At 42.9% G+C, this 21,283-nt stretch overlaps 1 protein-coding gene across 3 annotated transcripts in view; it reads right to left on the reverse strand.

The window, feature by feature from the left end:
• Aff3 (ALF transcription elongation factor 3) overlaps positions 1–21,283 on the reverse strand; it is a 403,958-nt gene that overhangs the window by 112,347 nt on the left and 270,328 nt on the right. For all 3 annotated transcript variants that reach the window (XM_051204402.1, XM_051204400.1, XM_051204399.1), the window contains 2 exons: positions 11,951–11,987; positions 2,179–2,230 (listed from right to left, as the gene is read on the reverse strand). In XM_051204402.1, coding sequence (XP_051060359.1) covers positions 2,179–2,230; positions 11,951–11,987 — 89 coding nt within the window. The remainder of the gene's footprint in view (positions 1–2,178; positions 2,231–11,950; positions 11,988–21,283) is intronic.

The raw sequence follows: 21,283 nt of genomic DNA on the forward strand, positions 1-21,283 counted from the left end.
AAATTGGGCAGCCATTCTGATCCTCAGACTTCTCATATGCAATGTGTGTAGAGTGTCTTGCTATACCCATTACATTGAAACACAAATGAGGGGTATATATCGTGTGTTGCGTGCGTGTGTGTGTGTGTGTGTGTGTGTGTGTGTGTGTGAGTGTGTGTGTGCTTGCGATGTAAGTATATACTCATATGTGTGAGTAGGTGCACATAACATCATCTGCAAGCATGCCACTGCTACCCACGTCTGAGGCATCCTTAAGCTGGCCCTCCCAGTGTTTCCCTGCCTGAGTATAACAGAGCCCCTGGGAAGAGCTCGGAGAGACTCTTAAGACTCACGCCCATGGTGCCTCACTTTGAAGAGGTCCTTGTAACCTCAGCTCTGTTTCTATTACGTGCGATTTGAGTGACAACCATACAGTAGGACACAAAGGAACCACTCGGGAATGAAGAGGCAGGGAGGTGGGCTGCGGATTTCACATCACCAAAGTGCTTGAACTTTCCTCCTTACACACTAGAAAAATAAAGCACTGAGCAGTGGAAACCGACATTTGGGGAGAGGATGCTACAGAAATGCACAGGGAAAGGAAGGCGATCATAAACAGTGCACCAAATCACACAAGTCAAGCTGCTGTCTGGCGAGCAAGATTTTCAAAATATGTAAAGTTATGCATAATAATGCTGACGGTTCACTGACATATTTTTGATGCTCTTTTGTCTGTCTAGGAAACGATTTTGTTAAGAATTTGAAAGACTGCTGCTTTTATAAAATCAACGCTGTTATCAAATAACAAATAGATACAACTATTTCACCAATATCTTACGCTCTAGTTACATTCATTTTCATCTTGTCCAAATGGTACTCAAGTTAATGGTAATTTTCAGCGATTCTACCCTTTTCAGTTCTCTAGAATGCCTCCAGATGGCGTTAAAACACTTCACCCATTGTATCCTACAGCATAACTTAAAAACCCACCAACATTTCTAACCAGTTAGGACTGCCATATTTATTATTTCGTGAGAAAATACAAAACGAACAAAACTCATTAGAACGTTTAGGGCAATATCTTGAGAAACATAGCCCATAGTCCTATCTATTATTAAACATCCAGCCACCTTGTATAAGCCAGAGGAGCTCTATAGGTGGAAAAAGTTCTTGAACCAAATAGAAGACAATACTGGATCATAGGCTGTGGTTGCCAATGAAGAACACATTAGGTGGTTAGCACAAAGCCATTCCTATAATCGAGCATGTTCCATTCCTCAAAGGTGATCAAAACGAACATTTTAAGGAGGAAGCCTGTATGGATGCTTGTGAGGTTACAACAGTCATTAGTTAGTCCATGCTTCGTTGCCATTAAGGACTTATAGGCATTTCAGACAATAATAATGATAACGTTATTGTTTGACATGGGGCCACTCACTGGCCTGGAGCTCAGCAAGAATGCTAGACTGACCAGCTGGTGAGCCCCAAGACTCTGCCTATTACTGCTTCTCTAGGGCTGAGGCTCAAGGTGCTCGCCACATGCCTCAGCAAACGCTTTACCCACTGAGCTGATCCTCTAGTCCTGGGACCAACCTTAATTTGGTATCATATGCATCATTAAAAACATACTTGTATTCCTTCAATACTGAGAAGGAAAAGATAAAAACGTAACAATGAGGCCTTCTAAGTATCTTTTCTCATCTTTGACAAACGCTTTACTTAAAAAAATCAATGAATCCTTGAGATCCTAGAGATATCTAGTTGTGTTTGTCACATATTTCAGAGGTGGGACTGCAGATGGCAGGCTTGTTAAATGACTTGGGTACTTCATGGGTATGTGGGACAGAATGCCCTCCGGTATGTGTAGAAAGTTCTGCAAATCTTATGTCAGTGTTAAAAGTCTCCAGCCAAATTTTAAAGGGCTTATCTCCATCCTCCCTTAGTACATATGCTCTAGTCTAATTATATTTGGACTTTAGAAAGAAGAGCATTTGCAAGATCCCTTTTTCAGTGCTAAAGCATAAAAACCTCAAAGTGCGTCTCTACCCAAAAGCATTTAAAAAGACATTATCATGAAAAAAGAGAACCGTGGGCCTCCTTCCGCTATGGTTACCACCATCGCAAGATACTTGTACTGTTTCATTTTATAAGGCATATTAAAGAACCGTCATCTCAGAGAGAAACGCGAAAGACACTTACGATGTATTCGATGTGCCATTGTCTGGGCTCTCTGGCTCCGCTTCAGCCTTCTCTTAAAAAGGAAGTAGAGGGGGGGAGAAGAAAAAAAAAAAAAAAAAACACCAACATCAGTCTTACAGTCCTTTAAGATTTAAGATTAAATGTATTTCTATGCTCCTATTAACGAGCTTTCAAAATGTGCAGCGGGAGGCTTTTAAAACATCTTTTATTGTTTGAGAACCCAATGTGAAAAATAATTTCGCTTTGGCAATACAATTGCCCAGGCACAGAGCCTTGAGTAGGTACCAAGGAGCTATTTGCAAACAAGCAGAGACATGGAGTGCAGGCCTTGCCAGAAGATGAATATCTTACAGATGGAATCAGTTTCTCTCCACTACACTTTACAGAAAGTTTAAGGAAATAAATTCATTAGCGTTGCACATCCAAAGCACTCTGAACTTTGATCCCTTCTGCTAACACAAGCCAAATGGGGTCAGGCTGCATTGGAACTTGGAGAGAATTTCACAAAACACTGAAGCTATAGTCATGAAGTGTCCAAGAATTTCACCCCACAGAGAACTCTGGCAGCGGATTTGGGGGCTCCCAGTAAAAGCAGAATAAGATATAAACCAGAAATCCTTTCTGACCATCTGAGAGGCAAGTAAAAGAACATCTCCATGGGACACAGCTATGGGGGATTTAGTTTTAGGAGTTTGGAAGCAGTCCAAATCCTTTTCACAACAGGCATAAGGTAATACTTAGCCCCGAGCCAACTGCGATTTGAAATGTGCACCCTCACTTTGAAAGGCGCTCCTAAGGTTTTATGGCCACGGAAAGAAAAAGCCGGTTGTGCTAGGCTACTACGGATGGCTCTGCAGTGCCAAGAGCTGAACTAACCCAGTAAAGTTCTGAGCAGCAGGGGATGCGCCTAGTGGCAGCAGCTAACCTCTGCTATCGTCCAAGCCAGGCCTGACACCTTCCGGGACCTCAGCTTCTGCTTAGCCCCACCTACCCAAACACCGGACCATGATAGGAAGTTTCACGTATTCGATTCCGACGCTGGCTTGTGGTTGTATCATTTTGGGAATGACCTCCTGGACTATACAATGAACTTATCCCAAAGGAAGCCTCCTAACTGAGCTCCAGAGGCCACTTTGTTTGTTCTTGCAGGAGACTAAAAAGCTGCAAGGAAGGGAGGACATTTGCATACACGCATCTCAGATATAACTCTGCTGCATGTCTACATGGAGCCAGAACACTTGCAAGAGACAGCTAGTCAGTCCCAAACCCAGTCAAAGGAAGGGGGGGGGGGAGGCACACCACCTATGTTGATACCAACCCGACTAGTAGGTTCCTGACCCAGCTGAAACTATGTTGAGATGAAAGCAAACACAACAGACTGATGCTTGCTCTAATACCCTGTGCAGAACTATGGTGTGCTCATTTAGGAGATATGTAAGGTCCGGTCAAGTGGCCTGGAAAATAACCTAATTTAGTCTTTTCCAGAATCGTTTTCCCAGAGCCATCATTTCTGCCACAGTCCTAAAATACAGTCACAGCACCTGTATTAAGCAAGACAAAACTAAACAAGGGTCTAATTCCTCTCATGCACATTGCCTTTCCTCCCCCTCCCCCGACGTGGGTCACATTTCTCCAGGAACAGCCGTCAGCAGTTATGGCCAGGCACCATTATAATGGAGGGTATCAGACAGGCCCAGCAGTACCAGACAGTAAACATTCCCAACAGTTCATGGCAGAGACCAAGGGCAAACTATAAGATAAAGGAAGACCTTGATTGGATGTCTGAGTACGTGTTTTACCTTGACCAATAACGCTGTCAAGTAGCCCACAGGCCGAGAGGACCCAGGTTGGATTGCACATGGGATCTGGGGGCCGGAGGCATCCTGGGCTGGCTTCAGCATGGGGACAGGGCGGCAGCTGATTATCTCTGCTCTTAGCAGCACTATGTTGTGGCAACAGGAGGGGTAAGGTGGGGCCAAAAGGGACATTTACAGGAGCAGTCTGATAGTGCTCTTGGCAATCTCAGTACTCAGAGAGTGACTCTTTCTGGGGGAACAGCAAGGCCAGGCTTGAGACAGGGATTACAGTTTTTTTTTTTTTGTCTTTCAGGAAGAAAATACAAGCAAATTAAACCCCCAACACCTTTGGAAATTTAGGTGATGCAATTTCTGAAGTTAATTTGAAACGGTCAAGGATTTGAGTTACTGGGAATCATTATCCCTTCACCAGGCCTCAAGGGGAAGTGACAGAGGAGAGCTCTCGAAGTCTCAGGGCCATGAGTCGGCAAGTGGGTACTTGTGCCCCACAAAGAAGACCACTGGGAGTCAGCTTATAGTCGTCCTTAGCTCTTGGATGCCACCATTCTGGTCTCACTGGGGAGGGGGGGATCTGCATTGCCCATTAATAAACAAGGTAGAGGACGTACAGGGCAGTCACGGTGCACATGGAAACAGAGTCCAGAGAGAAAGGGAGGGTCATACAGATATCCGTGAAAATGTGTATTTACATATGCAAAATGTATGTAAAGACATTAAGCTACTTTTCATGCTATTTATTACTGTGTGCGTGTGCGTGTGTGTGTGAGATGAAGGCCATGGTAGGTATGTCAGAGGACAATCTGTGGGAATTGGTTTTTTCAACTATTTGGGTTTTATGGTAGATCCCATGGGTCAAGTATAGGTCATCAGGGTTAGTAACAAGCATTTTTATTCACATCTGTCTGTCTGTCTGTCTGTCTATCTATCTATCTATTATCTATCCTTCCTTCCTCCCTCCTTCCTCTATCTGTTTATTATCCTAACCACCATCATTTGTGGTGTGTGTGTGTGTGTGTGTGTGTGTGTGTGTGTGATACATGTGTTTTCAATTTCACATGTGCCCTCTGATGCCAAGTCACTGAAATGGAAAGTAAAAAACCTTAGCGCCGAGGGTAGCGCTGAGTGGCAATCACCATTGGGGTGGATATATTTTGAGGCGCGAAACAGCTCACTCAATAGGCCACTTGAAACCATACAGTAGCTTCCTTTCTAACTGATTACACATGATGATGGCTCCCGTGTGCCTGGTAGAGGTAAGATTAAAAAAAAATCTTCTTATAGAGACACTGAGTACCCTGATGGTGTTAGTTACAGTGACCATCTTCCCAACAGAGGAGAGTTTGGACACGTGGGTCCAGCACTTTTTATTTTTGGAAAAGGAAGAACATCAAGTTAAGTGGGAAGGGAGGAGGGGAAGATCTGGGATGGCTTGGGGGAAGGGGAATGAAAATGATTAAAACACACTGCATGAGGAGTAAAAAAATAAAAAGTGTAATAAAAACCCACACATATGTAGTTTCTAATAAGATTAAGAGGAGCTACACCTTGTTACTAAATTTTTAACTGAGATGTTATTGAAATGACTAAAATAAAAAGGTCCTCCAGATAAAATATGTATTCTAACATGTATTTATAACTTCTTAATCTTTTATTTCTCACATTGAGAAAGTGAGAGGGTTATGCTATGAAGAAAGAACAGAATGTAATCTGTTTCTTGATTAATCTCAGCTTCTTTTGAAAACTAATTATGCGTTTTTGTTTAATGTGCACGGATGTTTTGCCTGCTTGCGTATCTGTGAACCACAGGAGTGTGGTGGCTACAGAGAAGAGGGCATCAGATCCCTTAGAACCGGAGTAAGGCAGCTGTAGACTGCCACGTGGGTACTAGCACCAGAGCAAGTACTCTTGAATAACGCTGGAGCCGTGTCTGAGGCCTCCGGCTTCTGTTTTTATAAATGTAAAGTGAGGAGGCTCACCCACACGCCTCTCTTCCATCCTGTCACAACTCTAAGTAGGTGTATCGTTCTTTTCACACGGTAAAATCACAACTATTAGTGAACCTTCACGGTAATATTAATGTAGTTAATGGATTATTCACTGTATTCGCTTATCGGTCAGTTAGAGAAACTACAAACCAGTAATGAGTACTTGCAGCATAATACAAGTGAGAGATACTAACCAACAAGGGAGGAAGAGCTGACTCACACCAGGAAGTATTCCTCACTGAACAATGGAAATGTTCCTGGCATTTATGCTCAATGGTTCTTACTCTTACATCCCGTCATTCCGTGGGTTAGTTTTTCTCAAGTCAAGGCCAGGCCTTTCCTAAAAGATTGCTAAATGGTATGTACCTTTAATGCACATAAAATGTACATGCAATTGATGGGTATAGGCAGGCATTTTTAAAAACTAAAATGCACTATGAAAACACCTTCCAGGATGGAAATAAATATTCACAAGTCATCTACTGCCTCCTTAGTGGTCCCAGTGGACTGCATCCTCTTTCTTGCCTGTAGGGCCCCTCATGGACCCCAGAGGCACCTTGAGCAAGCCCAAGCTGTTGGCTGGAACATTCTGCAGTTTTAGCTGGAACATCTTGCCCCAGAGTTGTTACTGGTACTGGGGAGGAACTAAGCCTGAGAACTTGCACGCTTGGCCTTTGACTGTTTTCCACTGTGCTGTAAGTCAGTATATAAGCCTGCTCCTTCCTCCTCAATAAATGGCATTCGGGCATTCCTGTTGGGAATGAGCCACTGTCTTGTCTCTAGGGGAGCAGATTGTAGTGAGGGAGCTACACCTGCCTTTCTCAGTCACTCCTGTTTTTACACTTGATACGAGTGGGGCTGGGTTACTACACAGTCTCCTGAGACTCATCTCTGACTCTTGAGAATCAACTGCCGGGATGCTCACAGCGCTGCCCTGATTCAGTGCTGCAGCCGGCGGCCTCTGTCTACAGAAGTGTACTGTGAGCTTCTTATTAGACTTATTAGGGGCATTTCGATTTGACTTACACGAACGATGCATTTGCAAATGTTCATGAACACCTTTCCCCACAGAACATCAGAAACTCTGGACGTCAGGGCTTTCCTATGTCCCAAACTGGCAAATCCAGATTTACAATCCTTCAGGGAATACCGTAGTGTGGAGGGAAACATCACTGTGATGTCTGCATGTGTCTGAGAACAGTGAGCCACCCGCCCCCCCCCCCCACACACACTCTGTACCTGGTTCTTTTGTGTCATTTCTTAAAATGTTTTGATTCGTTGTCCCAGTGCTAACGGTTACTCTTTAACCACCACAAACACAGATTATACGTCTAAGTAATAAGATACAATGTTCTCGTGCTGGCTGTTTACTTTTGTACCTGGTACTTTTGGCTGAACGGTGTTTTCCACTTTAATAAAGAGATATTTGCAAATAGTTTCCTTTGATGTCTTCATATTTATTGAAGACACAAATAAGACATTCCATTACCATCTTCTAAAAGCACAGTTTTACTGGTCTCTTAAAAATACTTGAAGTAATGTTTGTGCGAACTCAGGAGAGAGGGGATTTCATTATTTCCTGTTGTAGAGTATTATTTTAAGATGTGTTACATTTGTGTTTTGCTGTGGAGCATTTGTTTAATGATGCAAAGATATGCTGCATTCTCTTATGTTGCATTTGTTTAACTCCGAGAAGCTGTGTTAATTTGCCTGTCTAAAACACCTGATTGACCTTATAAATAGCTGGACAGGGATAGGTGGGCCGGTGGGCAGAGAATAAACAGGAGGAGGATGAGGAGAGACAGACAGGAGGACATCAAAGGACAGACACCCAGCTACACAGCAAACCATGGAGTAAGAAGAAAGTTACATAGAATCAAGGTAAAAGCCCAGAGACAAACAGTAGATGGGATAATTTAAGAAAAGAGAAATAGAAACAAGTTGAGCAAAGCTGGGCATTTATCAGAAAGAACAAAACTGTTTTTATTTGGGAGCTGGGTGGCAGGCCCCCAAAGTGCAGAGCCAAAAGGGTAAAAAACAAGTATCAACTACAGTTTCCCATTCCAATATTGTAGCACAAGACACCTGCTTCTCCACACGGCCTGGGACTCTGGTCTCCATGTATCCATGGTCGTCCATCAGTCCACTAGTCTCTTTCTACCTTACTAATGTAGCTGTGCTTGTTTCAAAACTGGTAAAGAAAAGGTTCCAACTTTGTTCTTTTTCATGTAAGTATTCGCCATCCTCATCTTTTTCTCTATGGTATAAATCAGAGGCCCAGCTTGCCAACACCTGAAGTTTGATTGGCGTTGTATTGAATCTACAGTTCAATGTACAGAGAATGATAATCTTCACGCCGTCATTCTAATGCCTGTACCTGGTATTAGTCAGTCTATTCATTTAGGTCGTCCGCAATATTCCCTGAGAGTCTGTAACCTTTCCCATCATTCACGTTTATACTTTTTCACATTCTTTGCTTAGTAAGTTATGTATGTTTTATGCCAATGACAGATATTTTTAGCTGTGATCTTTGTTTTTTTTTTTTTTTTAAATTAGGAGAATGCAATTGATTGTGAGTACAGAATTGTCCTATTTTCTTATTAATTCTAATTATTCATCTGCGGGGGTTTTTCAGTGTTCTATCAGTGTATTGATGGTCACATCGTTTGGGGAAACGAGCTGACATTTTCACCATAAGGAACACCCCACTTTCCTTTTTCTCAACTTACTGCTGTGACCAAGGATTCTGTCCTGAGGGGTCGGCCTTGAACTGGTACCTTTGCCTAAGCTTTAGAGGGTGAGGAGTACTACCATGAAACAGGAGAGAGATTTTCCTTTCTGACATGCGCAACTGTTCACGGAAACGAGCTGGTCTTCTAGTCCCAACTCGCTAAGACATTCCCCCCACCCCAATTACACATATAGGATTTTATCAAGTACTTTTCTCACTGTCTTTAATTAAACATATTTCATCTTTTCATATTACTACGGTGAATTGCATCAGTATTTGCACAGAATCTGATTTTTGAATTACTACAACAAATAGGATTCCTTGCCTTTTACACTTTGAAATGTATTTTACACATTGCTAGATTTAAATGAATAGCAAGTGCATTGGGATCATTAGTAAAATTATAACATTTCTTTCTTGTACGATTGTTGTCGAGTTCTGACATCAAGGGTACAGTGGCCTCAGTGAGTGGGGAATTGTTGCCCTTCCTACCAGACTGCCCACAAGTGGGTGCCAGCTGTGAGTCATCTCTCACAGTGCTTGGTGTAATTCCCGGTGAGAACCAGTCCAGTGTTACCGCCGTGTAAAACGATTTCACTTTTAAAACGACTGAGTAACTTTTAGGAAATAAACAGTTGTAGGGTTGTTTACATTACTTGGGCACCGTGCGCCTGTGGGCTAGCTTTCCAGATGGATAATTCTCACGGTCGCGTCCTTCACTAAGGGCCCTGACCCGCATGTTTTGGGAATTCTAGCCAGTTGGATGGTAACGTTCCTACAGCAGCTCCTTGCTTTGTAACTCATGCCCTTCTGTCTGTCTGCGCTTGGTCTTCCTATGCTCGCTCTTTATACTCAAGTTCAGCTTTCTAATCAATTCATTGGTTTTGTTTTTTCCAACAATGTCAAATGTGATATTAAACTTTCCCAAGGAAATTTACTTTCTATTTTTTATTTATATAAATGTGAATTAGCATTTCTTCAGATTTTCTTGTTCTTTACTGTATTTCCACCTTTTCTGCGACCTCTTTTGTAATTTAACAAACATTCTGTAGTCCACAGTTCAAATACCAGAATTCTGATTTCACTTGTGTAAAGCCTTTTTTTTTTTTTTTTTTTTTTTTTTTTTTTTTCCTTTTACATAAAGTGATTTTTAAACTGTATGTTGCTTGTTTTCTTGGGGGACGTTATTTGTTTTGAGCTTTGTTTAATTTTTGACTTTTTTTTTTTTCTGGTATTCTATCAACTGGACCTTGATGCTGCAGTCCTGGTTTTCTGTTTATGTTAGCCTCCTTTGAGGCTAACATAAGTCTTTATCATGAAAATAAAAAGGTTTCAATTATATGTGCCAGGTTTGGGCCTTAAGCTATTGCTTACTGCTTTTATGAAAGTCTACTGATTTTTTTTTTTTTTTACTTAACTGATCATATTTTCAATTCTTAATCAGCAACCTCTTGTTTTGCATAGCTTTTTTTGCTCCCCACAATTAATTACAGGTCTTTCCGCCCTACACTTGCACCTCTGCTCCTCTGCCTCGAGTGACACGGATTTCCTCCAGGTCAGGCCTTTCAGTGCTCACAGCTGCTCACAGGTTTGAACAAGGGGCTGTTCAAACAAGTGAGGTGCTGATTTCCACATCGGAACACTGATGGACTTTTCTAGAATACCTGTGCCTTGTGGGGCACCAAGGGCTGATCTGCAAGAGGAGAGGGTATGTTGGCTGGAGCTTCACAAGACAAGCGGTGAGCTGGGGGCCCAGAGCCTGCTTTTGCTCCCTAACAAGGTGGGAGACACTTCACACTGCGTGGGCAGAATTCTTGATTAGTCACCTTACTGAATTTTGCCCCGTCCAGATCTGACACCATCTTTAGAGTCTATGTTGTTTCTCTTTAGGAGGAGAGTTAGTCAACTGTTCATCTCTTAAGCCAGTATTACTGTGGTTTTCGTTTTATGGATCTTTTGAAAAGGGAAATCAAACGGAAATATCTAGGTGTACACTATTGAGGATGGGGACTTGGGTGACAGGTGGAACTGTCCAGGTGTACATCACTTCGGTCCACGCCTGTTCTCCTGGGCTCCCAAGGGCTCTCATACACCAGCACACACTCTCTGTTGTTGTTTTTTTGTCTGAGAAAAAATTGGACTGCTCAGGGCTGTTTTTCAGTAGGGGCCCATCTTTCTGTTCGCCAGATGTCATTCTTTCCTGGACCAGGCTGCTGCTAATTTAGTCCCATTCCTACAGAGTCCTAGTCACTGAGTGAGGGGTCCAAAAGGGAAAGGAGCAAGTACTTAAGACCAACCTGTCACTGAAGCAAGCATCCCCCCAACTTATAAAAGGCAGACGCATTCCAGGTGCTTTCATACGTGAGCATACACTAACATATTTAATATCCTAATATTATAAAAGAGAAGCTTATTAAACAGAGGATTTGTCACAGAAGGATTACAAAGATTCCTCACTGGTGACCATGTTCCCAGAAATCCCTGTGCTGGAGTGCCATCACCCCCTCCAATTCACCTTTCTCCTGTCCTCCCATGTGATTTTTATCTTCCCACAGAGCTTGGTATAACTAGCAAAGGCTGCTCTGTTCCCAGCTCACTGGCTGCTCAGGAAACCGACAAAGCCTCAACTTTATGAGTTTGCTCTTAGGACACAAACAGGGCAGCTTATGCATTTTTAATGCCCCCAGACAACGTGAATACCAATTTGTAGGGCCAAGGAAGAGAATTAAAACTCTTCTCCACCGAATGCTCCCTGTCTGATGACAGAGCTCATGAACTTCATTATCCACTGATTCAATAAAGGGACCACTTGCTGTCCAGCCCAGCTGCCTATTTCTGGAAGAAGACACAGCATATTTTGCAAGTGTGAGTCTCCCTCATAGAGTCTAAGGCCGTTTATTGCGAAGACTTCTGATTGGATTTCTTTGCCTATTCATTTTCTTTTAATTTAGGCATCTCATTACTTGCCTTTTAATTTGTTTCCTTCACAGATACTAGGGACCAATGGAGCATATTTTCTTCTGGAATGCCTTTGACACGCACTGTTCTATGCTTTGGCTTCTCTTCCCCTTAAATATCCACACCCAGGCCATCAGGAACCTCATCACGCACGTAGGCGGTGCCTGAATAAGAAGTTCTATCTCTTTTTCTCACTTGATTTTGTCTCCTGGTGGCTGTTTTGAAACCTACTGCTCATCTTCCCCCCCCCCCCACAGAAAGCTTTAAAGAGACATTCTTACTTGGATTATTGTGTCCGGAGGATACAAGTTGAGAGTCCTGAAAAAAAAAAAATATCAATTAATTCTCTTACTTTCATTTTTCAAACCGAAGCTGAACACACGATATTGTCAGTCACTGTACAGAACCAAGCCTCCACTCACAACCCTGCCAGCTACCGCCACGAGAAACATTTACACGGGTGTGCGTGCTAAGAGGTTCTGGGAATGCAGATGGCAATCACAGCCATTTCTCACGACTGAGTTTTTGTTACACTTCACCGAGGAGAGGATTCACATCACACAAAACAGACACTAGGAGACAAGAGATTCCGTGGCTGTGGAGCTCTCGCGGTGAGAGACGACTACCACCTCTTTCTAGGCGGCGTCCCATCCCTCAGTCAAGCCCCTCACCCTTACTCACGCAGCATCTCCCACATCCCCTTCCCGTCCCCCAGCCTCTAGTAATATACCCATTTCCCGTCTTGTCAGACTTTCTCACACACACACAGAATCATGTAACCTGTGACCTTTGAGTCTGGCTCCTCCAGATAGAATGCTGCCCTGGGCGTGCCTTCTTGTTGGAGTTGGTATCAGTAGCCATCTCTCCCACCCCTGTCTCCTCCTTCATTTCTTCTCTCCCCCTCCTTCATTTCTTCTCTCCCCCTCCTTCATTTCTTCTCTCCCCCTCCTTCATTTCTTCTCTCCCCCTCCTTCATTTCTTCTCTCCCCCTCCTTCATTTCTTCTCTCCTCCTTTTTTGGCAAGGTCTCACGATACAATCTATGCTGGCCGGGAACTCATAATCCTCCTGCTTCAGGCTTCTGGGTGCTAGGATTATACGCATGTGGTATGGTCCGTTTTTCATGGGTGAATACTATTGGATATCTAAGGTGGTATTTTATGCATGCACCTGCTTATAAGTGAAAGGTGTTTATATTCTGTGAGCCATGCTGCTATTGATATCATAATACTAGGACACACTCAGCTCCTGTTTTAAATCCTTTTCTGTATATACCTAGGGGTAGAGTTTGGGGTCTTGTGAAAAACTCTTTGTAAACATTTTGAGAAGCGGCAGAACCATTTCATTCCTACCAGGAACAGTTCCTGAGGTGAAAAGTTCCTCACACAGTTGATACTACAGCCTGACTAGATATAAGGTCTGCCAATTACCTCCCCTTTCTAGTCTATCCCCTACTGCTGGTAATGCCTTCGGGTACATGAAGCTTTCACATTTTTATATTTACTTGATTTCTCTTTTGTTGTTCATACTTTGGAGGTTGCATCTCAGAATCTATCACCAAACCCAAGGCTGTGGAGATATACCCTTGCATCTTCACCTATGAAATCTGTAACTTTAGTTCCCAGATTTAGTCACTGATACATTCCATTAATGCCTCACTGAATGAGCCCTACTTCTAATTCCTCTACCGACAAGGGCTGCCAGCCCCAACTCGACTGCACACAGTCTACTGAGCAACTGTGGTCATCGCATTGTGACGGACACAAAGGTTATTATGCATAAGCATTAACCTGCAAGGCCATGGATCTGGCATTACTGTGTATATTAGATTTAGTCACTACTCAGGTAAATAGAGGCTGAATCTGATTTTATTTGTATTTAAATGAAATACGAATGTGTCTCTTAAAAATTTAAATTTTCTTTCTTTGCAAAATTGTTTTTTTTTTTTTACATAAAATATAAGGGTGAGTTCTAGAAGAATGGACTGAGATGTTAAGAGTGTAAATAAGAAGAATGTGCAAAAGCACATAAAATTCAAGACTCCTGTATAATTCTGATATGTGAATAAAATGTCTAGTGAAATGGAATTAACTTCTAATATATGACTTGATGCGTTTCTACAGAACTTTGCTCTAGGAAGGAAGTTGCTACCAGTCAAGGGGAATCATTTAATGAGACCAGTGACATTTAAACACAAGTAATAATGTCTATTTTAGAAAGGAACCTCTCTGAAATAGTATAAAATGAGCCAGGCAGTTGGGTGGCTGTTTAGCATGGGTCACACACAAGCCTAAGGAAACTTTCTAAGAAATAATGGGCTATTTGCCTTCAGCAGAGGAACAGTTTAGTTCTTACTCTGAAACTCAGTTTTTGGAAAACTATTGTGTGAAGAGGAAATAAATAGGCCATCCCACCGCCCTTTTTTAAAATTTGATTTTTCGAGACAGGGGTTCTCTGTGGCTTTGGAGCCTGTCCTTGAACTAGCTCTGTAGACCAGGCTGGTCTCAAACTCACAGAGATCCACCTGCCTCTGCCTCCCAAGAGTTTGGGATTAAAGGCACACGCCACCACTCTCTGCCTAAATAAACTGCTCTTGAAGCGATGGGCTGAAAACTAATCTGCAAAATAAATTTGGCCTACTTTGGGTAGGTTCTGGTTAAAAAAAAAAGTTCACAGTTAAAAGACTCCAGATGGGTTGGTGCACGTTTCTTTTTCAATTAATTTGGAGTTTATATATGGACACAATTTTGTTTTAGGTTTAATTTGTAGCAAACATTTTGGGCCTCAGTCAGTCAGCTTCCCCATGCTGTGTGTAGGCTGTGGCTCCAGGCAGAGACTTGTCGTCAATGGACAAGGACTTCAGCAGCCAGCTCCTTCTTCTGAAAGCTTCTGATTGTCTGCCAACACTATTGGGAGTACAACGTTTGCTTGCATCTTATAGGTTTCAGCATCCACTCTTCTTAAGACAGGAGGAGCTCACAGCTGACCTGAATCCTCAATCCTACATCCCAGAAGATGAAAAAACGTCACTGCAGAGGTCTTGTATAGAAAAGACGGGAATAAACAGAATAAAGCTGGAGTTTGCTCCCATTGTGCAGATGTCAGATGCACGGACTGCCAGATATTAACTCAGAAAACACTAACTCATTAAACTCCAATATTCCCACACTGCTACTGTATGCCAGGCTGGCCCATGAGCTTCTGCAAGCATCCTTGTCTACACTTTCCGTCGTTCTATGAGTGCTGGGGTCACAGGTGGCTGATACTGATCTGGCTTTTCTCGTGGGGTCTGAGATCTAAAATCAAGGTCATCAGACTCGCACTGTTACCCGGAGCCCTCTCCCCGGCCCGTATCATCATCCTTAATGGCAGCTGGTCCAGCGTGCCATCAGTCTGTTCTCGGAGGCATTAGTTTCTTTAAGAAAACACAGGATGCTGTCTTAACCATGATACACTATCTGCCACCCTTCCTGTCCAGTTAGCTGTGAACCCCAGAGGCCTCCACAGTGTGCAGACCGTTATTTCTTCAGGAACCCTGTACCAGGCTGCGTCATGCATGGCAGAGGGATAACCGACTTCTCCAAGGGGCCCAGAAGCTGAAGTCCTTTTCATTTTCATCTTCACGTCAACTATCCAGCCGCCAACCTGCTTGAAGCTTCTACCTTAAAGGCTGTGTCCTCCCTTGTGATTATCTTCCGTTAGCAGATACCTGGAGGGTACCAGTTCTCGCTTGCCTTGTACTGTCATTTCCAAGGTCCCCTGACCTCTTTTGGAGACTTAAAGACGATGCCAGTGGGTTGAGAGAGAAGGGAGCACAGGAAGGAGTCTAACTCTGCCGGAAAGTGACATCAAGTGGCTGCACGAATGCCCAGGCTGTGTCGTTCACCCAAATTCCCTCTCAGGACAGACGTCTCACCGGCTTCTGTGATTCAAGGGTGCCTTGCGCTCTGAGACCTTCCTGACTCCGAGGGAGACATGGTTGCATCTTTGTTTTATTCTCAAGCACGAGATTTTTTTTTAAAAAGAAAGCTACACTGAGGTATAAATGCATATGGGTGTAAAAAGATGATTGATAATGCCATAAAAATATCTTACTTTTATGACCGGTTTAATGCAAGCATGGCTTTGTAAAAGTTAATAAAGTAAGTTTAGAGAACCAGAGAAAAAGAAATTGCTTTCATCTTATATCAGGACATTCCTCAAGTTTATGTGTTGTTTCCGGCTTATCATGGTCACACCTCAAAGGTGATGCTCTGATGGCCAAGGGCATGATGGGAGAAGTGCATGATGGGAGAGTCAGCTATGGTTTTGGAAGAAGGCAGTACTCATATTGGTACGGTGAGCACATTTCTTTTTAAACATTTTTATTATTTTTAATAACGAGGTGTGTGTGTGTGTGTGTAAGTGCAGGTGTGAACAGTGACCAGAGGAGGGGATGAGATGCCCTGGGGCTGTGAGCTGTCTCCCCTGTGGAGGAGCCCTGCTTCTATAGGAGCAGAAAGTGATCTTCCCTGCTGTGTCTGCTCTCAGGCCTTGGTAAGGGCACTTCTTAAAAATAATGGCTTTGTTGAGCTTTCTGAAGATGACTCCACTCCTGTTTCTCCTTGTTTGTTTATCAGTTCATCACTACAGTTACCCAGTGCTGGAAATGGGAATATTTTATATTTTCAGATGGCCCCTGAAGCTGATTACCACAGGAAATGCAACTGTTCACTTGGCAGTAATTTAAATGTCTTCAAAATCAATCAATCATCTACCTACCTACTATTCTCTCTCTCTCTCTCTCTCTCTCTCTCTCTCTCTCTCTCTCTCTCTCTCTCTCTCAGAAGACAGCGTGTATGAGTCAGCTCTCTTCTACAATGTGTGTCATGGGGATAGAACTCAGGTCCCCAGGCTTGGCAAGTGCTATTTCCTGCTGAGGCATCTTTGCTGGCCCCAAGCAGCCTGCTTCCTTTCCTTCTGCGCCTATAAAGTTCAAGCTGATAAACCATAATTTACAGTAAATTTGGATGTTTCTTTTTGAGGTAATGTGAGCCACGAAGCTTTACGTTCACTTGGGGTTGTGAGGCATGCCAGTGACCCAGAGGAGACGTGTGACGAACCTTCCCACCGCAGACATTTCCCGTCACACTTCCCAGCTCTCACTCTCCTTCTGGTGATCCACATCTCTGGCAGTCGATCCACATCTCTGTAATGATGCTGGAACGCTGTATACGGCTTTGAAAACCACTCGGCAAGAATAGTGCCAGATGAGGGCTGATCCGCCAGACTCATCACTCCTGACCACGTAAAAATGCTGCCAAGGCGCCCCTGGGTTCCGAAGTGCATCCCTAGCGAGGATGGAGAACGTACTGCACTCTTCAGCTCTGTATTTGCATTTCACCAGACAAGATTGCTGCAAAGTGAGGGGGGATGGACAGAGCGCATTCATTTTCTTCTCTCTTGGCTGAAACACCTGGCAATGAGTGGCAGCCAATTTATAGGAGCCATGCATTCTCTTCTTTACCAAATCCAATTACTTTTGAGATTTGAAGAATGAGGCAGAAATGCGGGGCACTGTTTGTCTAGGGAACTGTGACTGCAAATCAAGTCCCCAGGGGACAGAAGCAAAAACCAAGTCCATTATCCACTGACTTAGCTTTCGTATATATCATTTAATACTTAGACAAAACACAGAAATTCTCAGAAGTGTGTTTAGCTAATTAAATTAGTGACACTGGAAACTCAGAATGCGCAGTAAAATCGACTTTTCCTTTTGTGAGAGCAAACGATACCCTTAATCTTAATAAGGTCTTAACTCCATTATTTATTAGTCATTTTGAAGGTTTTTGCCCCTCAAATTCCATAAACACTTCTAGCTCAATAACGCAAACATTAATAGTCTAATCAATCAGCTGCACTGTCCAGCAGTCAGTATATTAATTAGCTAAGATAAGGGTTCAGAGAGAAGCACTCTAGGATTGGCAGCCGGCATAGCCGGCAGGGAAGCACCTGCCTCCATGTGCGGGTCTGTGGACTTGGCCCCGCACCACATCCAGAAGCAGCGCACACTATTGTAAACACTCCTGTCTGCAGTAGGCACAATCATGGTACCCTCAAAAATGGTGATGACGTTATTTCCACGGCCCTGCAAATATGCCGCCTCACATGGGGAAAAGGCCGCTATAGATGTAATTCAGCTAACGGTTCTAAAGTAGAGGCTTATTCGGGGGAGCCCAATATCATTTCAAGATTCCTCACAAGGCAAAAAGGATGTTAGAGGAAGTCAGAGAGCCCAAGACAAAGGTCAGAGTGAAAGGAACCCTTCGCAAGGAAGCGTCCAGAAGAAGTGAAGTTATCTCTGGAGACATTCCGAGGAGCAGAGCCTGATTTAATGTCAGTGAACCTGACCTTAGGCTCTGCCCCAAAAGTAGCAAGACAATAAATGTGTGTTGTCCTCAAACACCAAGCCTGTGGCAGTGGGTACGGTTGAGGATGGAGACAGCTTCATGTCATCCGTACGAGACAATGATGAGTGTCTCAGCAAAGCTGTCTGAGAGAAGGTGCTCGTAAGACCACTCATGCTCCTGGATCATAAATCAGTTACGTGCTCTTCCTCAAGGGCCCAAGACAGACAGACAGACATAACAGACAGACAGACAGTCCTAGAGGTGAGTTCCATGCAACCCCAACAGTGGTCCTAAGTAGGGTAGTTCTCATTCATGTTTGACATTCCCTGCCTTTTCAGTAAATAATAGTTTTTTTCCCCTCAGTGGAAACAAATTAGATAACTTCTAGCTATTTGTCTTAAAATGTGGATTTTTCACAGCGGTATCATCATATGTTAGATCACTGAAACATGTTCATTTTGTTAACATAAAAAGAACTTTTTGTCTTGTGTTTCCACGACCACTCCAGGTTCTGGAAACTATAAGTTTCACGATATTAGAAGAATCGTAAGTGACAATACTTTTCTTTCAGTTTTGACTTATTTCGTTAAGCACCCCCCACACATATTTATATACACACATATGCATGATAGACCTTATGTAAATGCACCTTGTACGTGATATATATGACATACATGTATACATGTCACGTGTGTGATTTTTATGAATGATCATGGAGCATAATATACCAGAAATAAAACTATAGTTAGTATTAGATTGATGGTGTCATACACTTGGAATTTGCTAAGAAGGCAGATCGTGTGTGCATGTGTATGCACACATGTACGTGTGTCAGAGTGATCCAGAACTCTCTATTTCCACCATGTGGATCACAGGGATTAGGGAATCAGGCCTTGTCACAAGCACCTTTACCTGCTTTACTGGCCTCTTTACTATATTTATATTTGTTAATTGTAATTCATTAACACTAACAAAATGAAATTTTTGCATTAACAGTTTAAAATCCAGTGTCACCCTCAGGAGTTAAGTTCCTACTTACTTATTTCGTATTTATACGAATCCAAACAGAACACATTTTGGGACAGTAACAAGAAAAATAAGCTTGGCAGATGCATATTGCTATCACAATTGTGTCATAGATTTCACAAAGCCCAGCACTCTTTTTGGAACCTATTACCCATGCATGGATGCCCTGCCCACCCTTGATGCAGGAAGACGAGCTTGGTTCTGCTGCAAAGTGATATCCCATGCTTTGTTGGCTCCCATGGGAGGCCTGCCCCTTTCTGAACAGATGTGAGTGGATGGGGCAATAGACAGGAGTAGGGAGGAGAGACTGTGGTTGGAATGTAAAATAAATGAAAACATTAATAATAGGGGATAAAAAGGTAACCCAGCACTCAGGAGGCAGAGGAAGGTGGATCTCAGTGAGTTCGAGGCCAGCCTGGTCTACAGTGTGAGTTCTAGGATAGCCAGGGCTACACAGGGAAACCCTGTCTTGAAAACAAACAATTAAAAAGGCTTGTCTGATTGTATTCTGGGTAGTCATGGTCTCAGATCAGATTATGTGTAGATTTGAACAGTTTTTCCTCTTTCTTCTAAGCATGGCACGATGACACCAGCAACACACATTATAGAAACTGTTCATCCCGAAGCATTTCAAAGGCACGTGGCCTAGACACCACTGTGACACACTGCTCGCTTTATGACATGTTAGTGCAGCCTGGGCTCTTCACTATCTGATCCTTGACTGAGAAATACTGCAAACCTCTGACTTTTCTCTCTCTTTCCCTCCTCTCCTCCCAATCCCCATCCCTGTCTTCTTGTTTGTTTGTTTGTTTTGGACCCAGGGTCTCGCTATGTTGTAACAGCTAGTCTTTGAAATTCTGGGGTCAGGAGATCCTCTGCTTCGTCTTTAAGTAGCTGGGACTATAGGTGTCTTGCCATGCCCAGCTTAGTCGGCCTGATTTACATAAATTATTGAGAAGTGTGTGTGTGTGTGTGTGTGTGTGTGTGTGTGTGTGTGTGTGTGTGTGTATGTGAGTGTAGTGTGGTCTAAAATAAATTCAAATGTTGACACAGGGAATATTTCAAATTCCTGGGAGAACAATGGGCTAATGTGGTAACAGTGCTACCATAATTTACTAACTGCTACACAGATGAAAGCTATAGTCCCACCATCCACATTTTTTTAAAAGCTAAAAACCATGTTAAAATTAGAATAGAGACCATTGTTAGAATGTTGGGAAAGGGAGGATTTTCTTCCTGGTGACAGAAAAATTAAACACTTTTCTAGATAAAAGGAGCATAAATAAAGTTACAAAATGATCCCATTATATGCACTAGACAAATGAATAAGATAAAAGAAGTTACTACAAATCATTTTTATGAAGTGGCAATGGATGTGAATGGGCAATCCACAAAGGAAAAATAGTCATTGCTAAAGCTAGAAGTAATTGGGGAAATGCAAATTAAAACAATGAGATATCAACTTTTCATCCATCATACAGGCACAATGATAAAACCGTGGATAGTATTAATCATTGGCTGAGATACATAAAAAGACTTCCTGAAACACAGCCAAGTGTAAATGTGGTTTCCAGGGGCTCCATATCATAATTTCTGTGCTTACTGGGGACAGTCAATGGCAGGCACACAAAGGGACATTCACAAAGAGTGCTTTGTGGTACTGGTGTCTGTAGTAACAGATCATAAATATATCTGTCTACCACCATGAATGGAGTAAGTAAATCAAGGCAAATCCACAACACCCAATATTTTGCTACTGTCCGCATTCACTCAGAAGGTCTTCCAAGTACACTTTGTCAAGGGAAATCTAATCAGCTCTTAGGAGGCTGGGGTTTGGCTCAGTGGGGGAGTGCTTGCCCAGCACCTGATTCTTTGCAATAAAGAAGAAAGGAAGGTGGGAGGGAGAGAGAGGGAGGGATGGAGGGAAGAAGAGAGGCAGGAAGGAAGGAAGGAGAGAGGAGAGGGAAGGAGGGAGAGAGAGCAGCAAAAGCCTAATCCTTAGAACAGAATTTATTGTTCTGGTAAAGCAATGAACCACTTCTTCAATGATTCACTCTAGAATGTGGAATTTCTGTAGAAAACAGTGTGGCTGGGGATGTCACTGAGTTTCCTACTTTGCTTCCTTTCTAGCTGTAAGATTTGATCTTTGATAGTGAGCACTGAGCTACCCGTCAGTTACATGCTAAGAAAGTCACGGAAA

This window comes from Phodopus roborovskii, unplaced genomic scaffold, assembly GCF_943737965.1.
Source record: "Phodopus roborovskii unplaced genomic scaffold, PHOROB, whole genome shotgun sequence".
In the NCBI taxonomy this organism is placed as follows: Eukaryota; Metazoa; Chordata; class Mammalia; order Rodentia; family Cricetidae; genus Phodopus; species Phodopus roborovskii.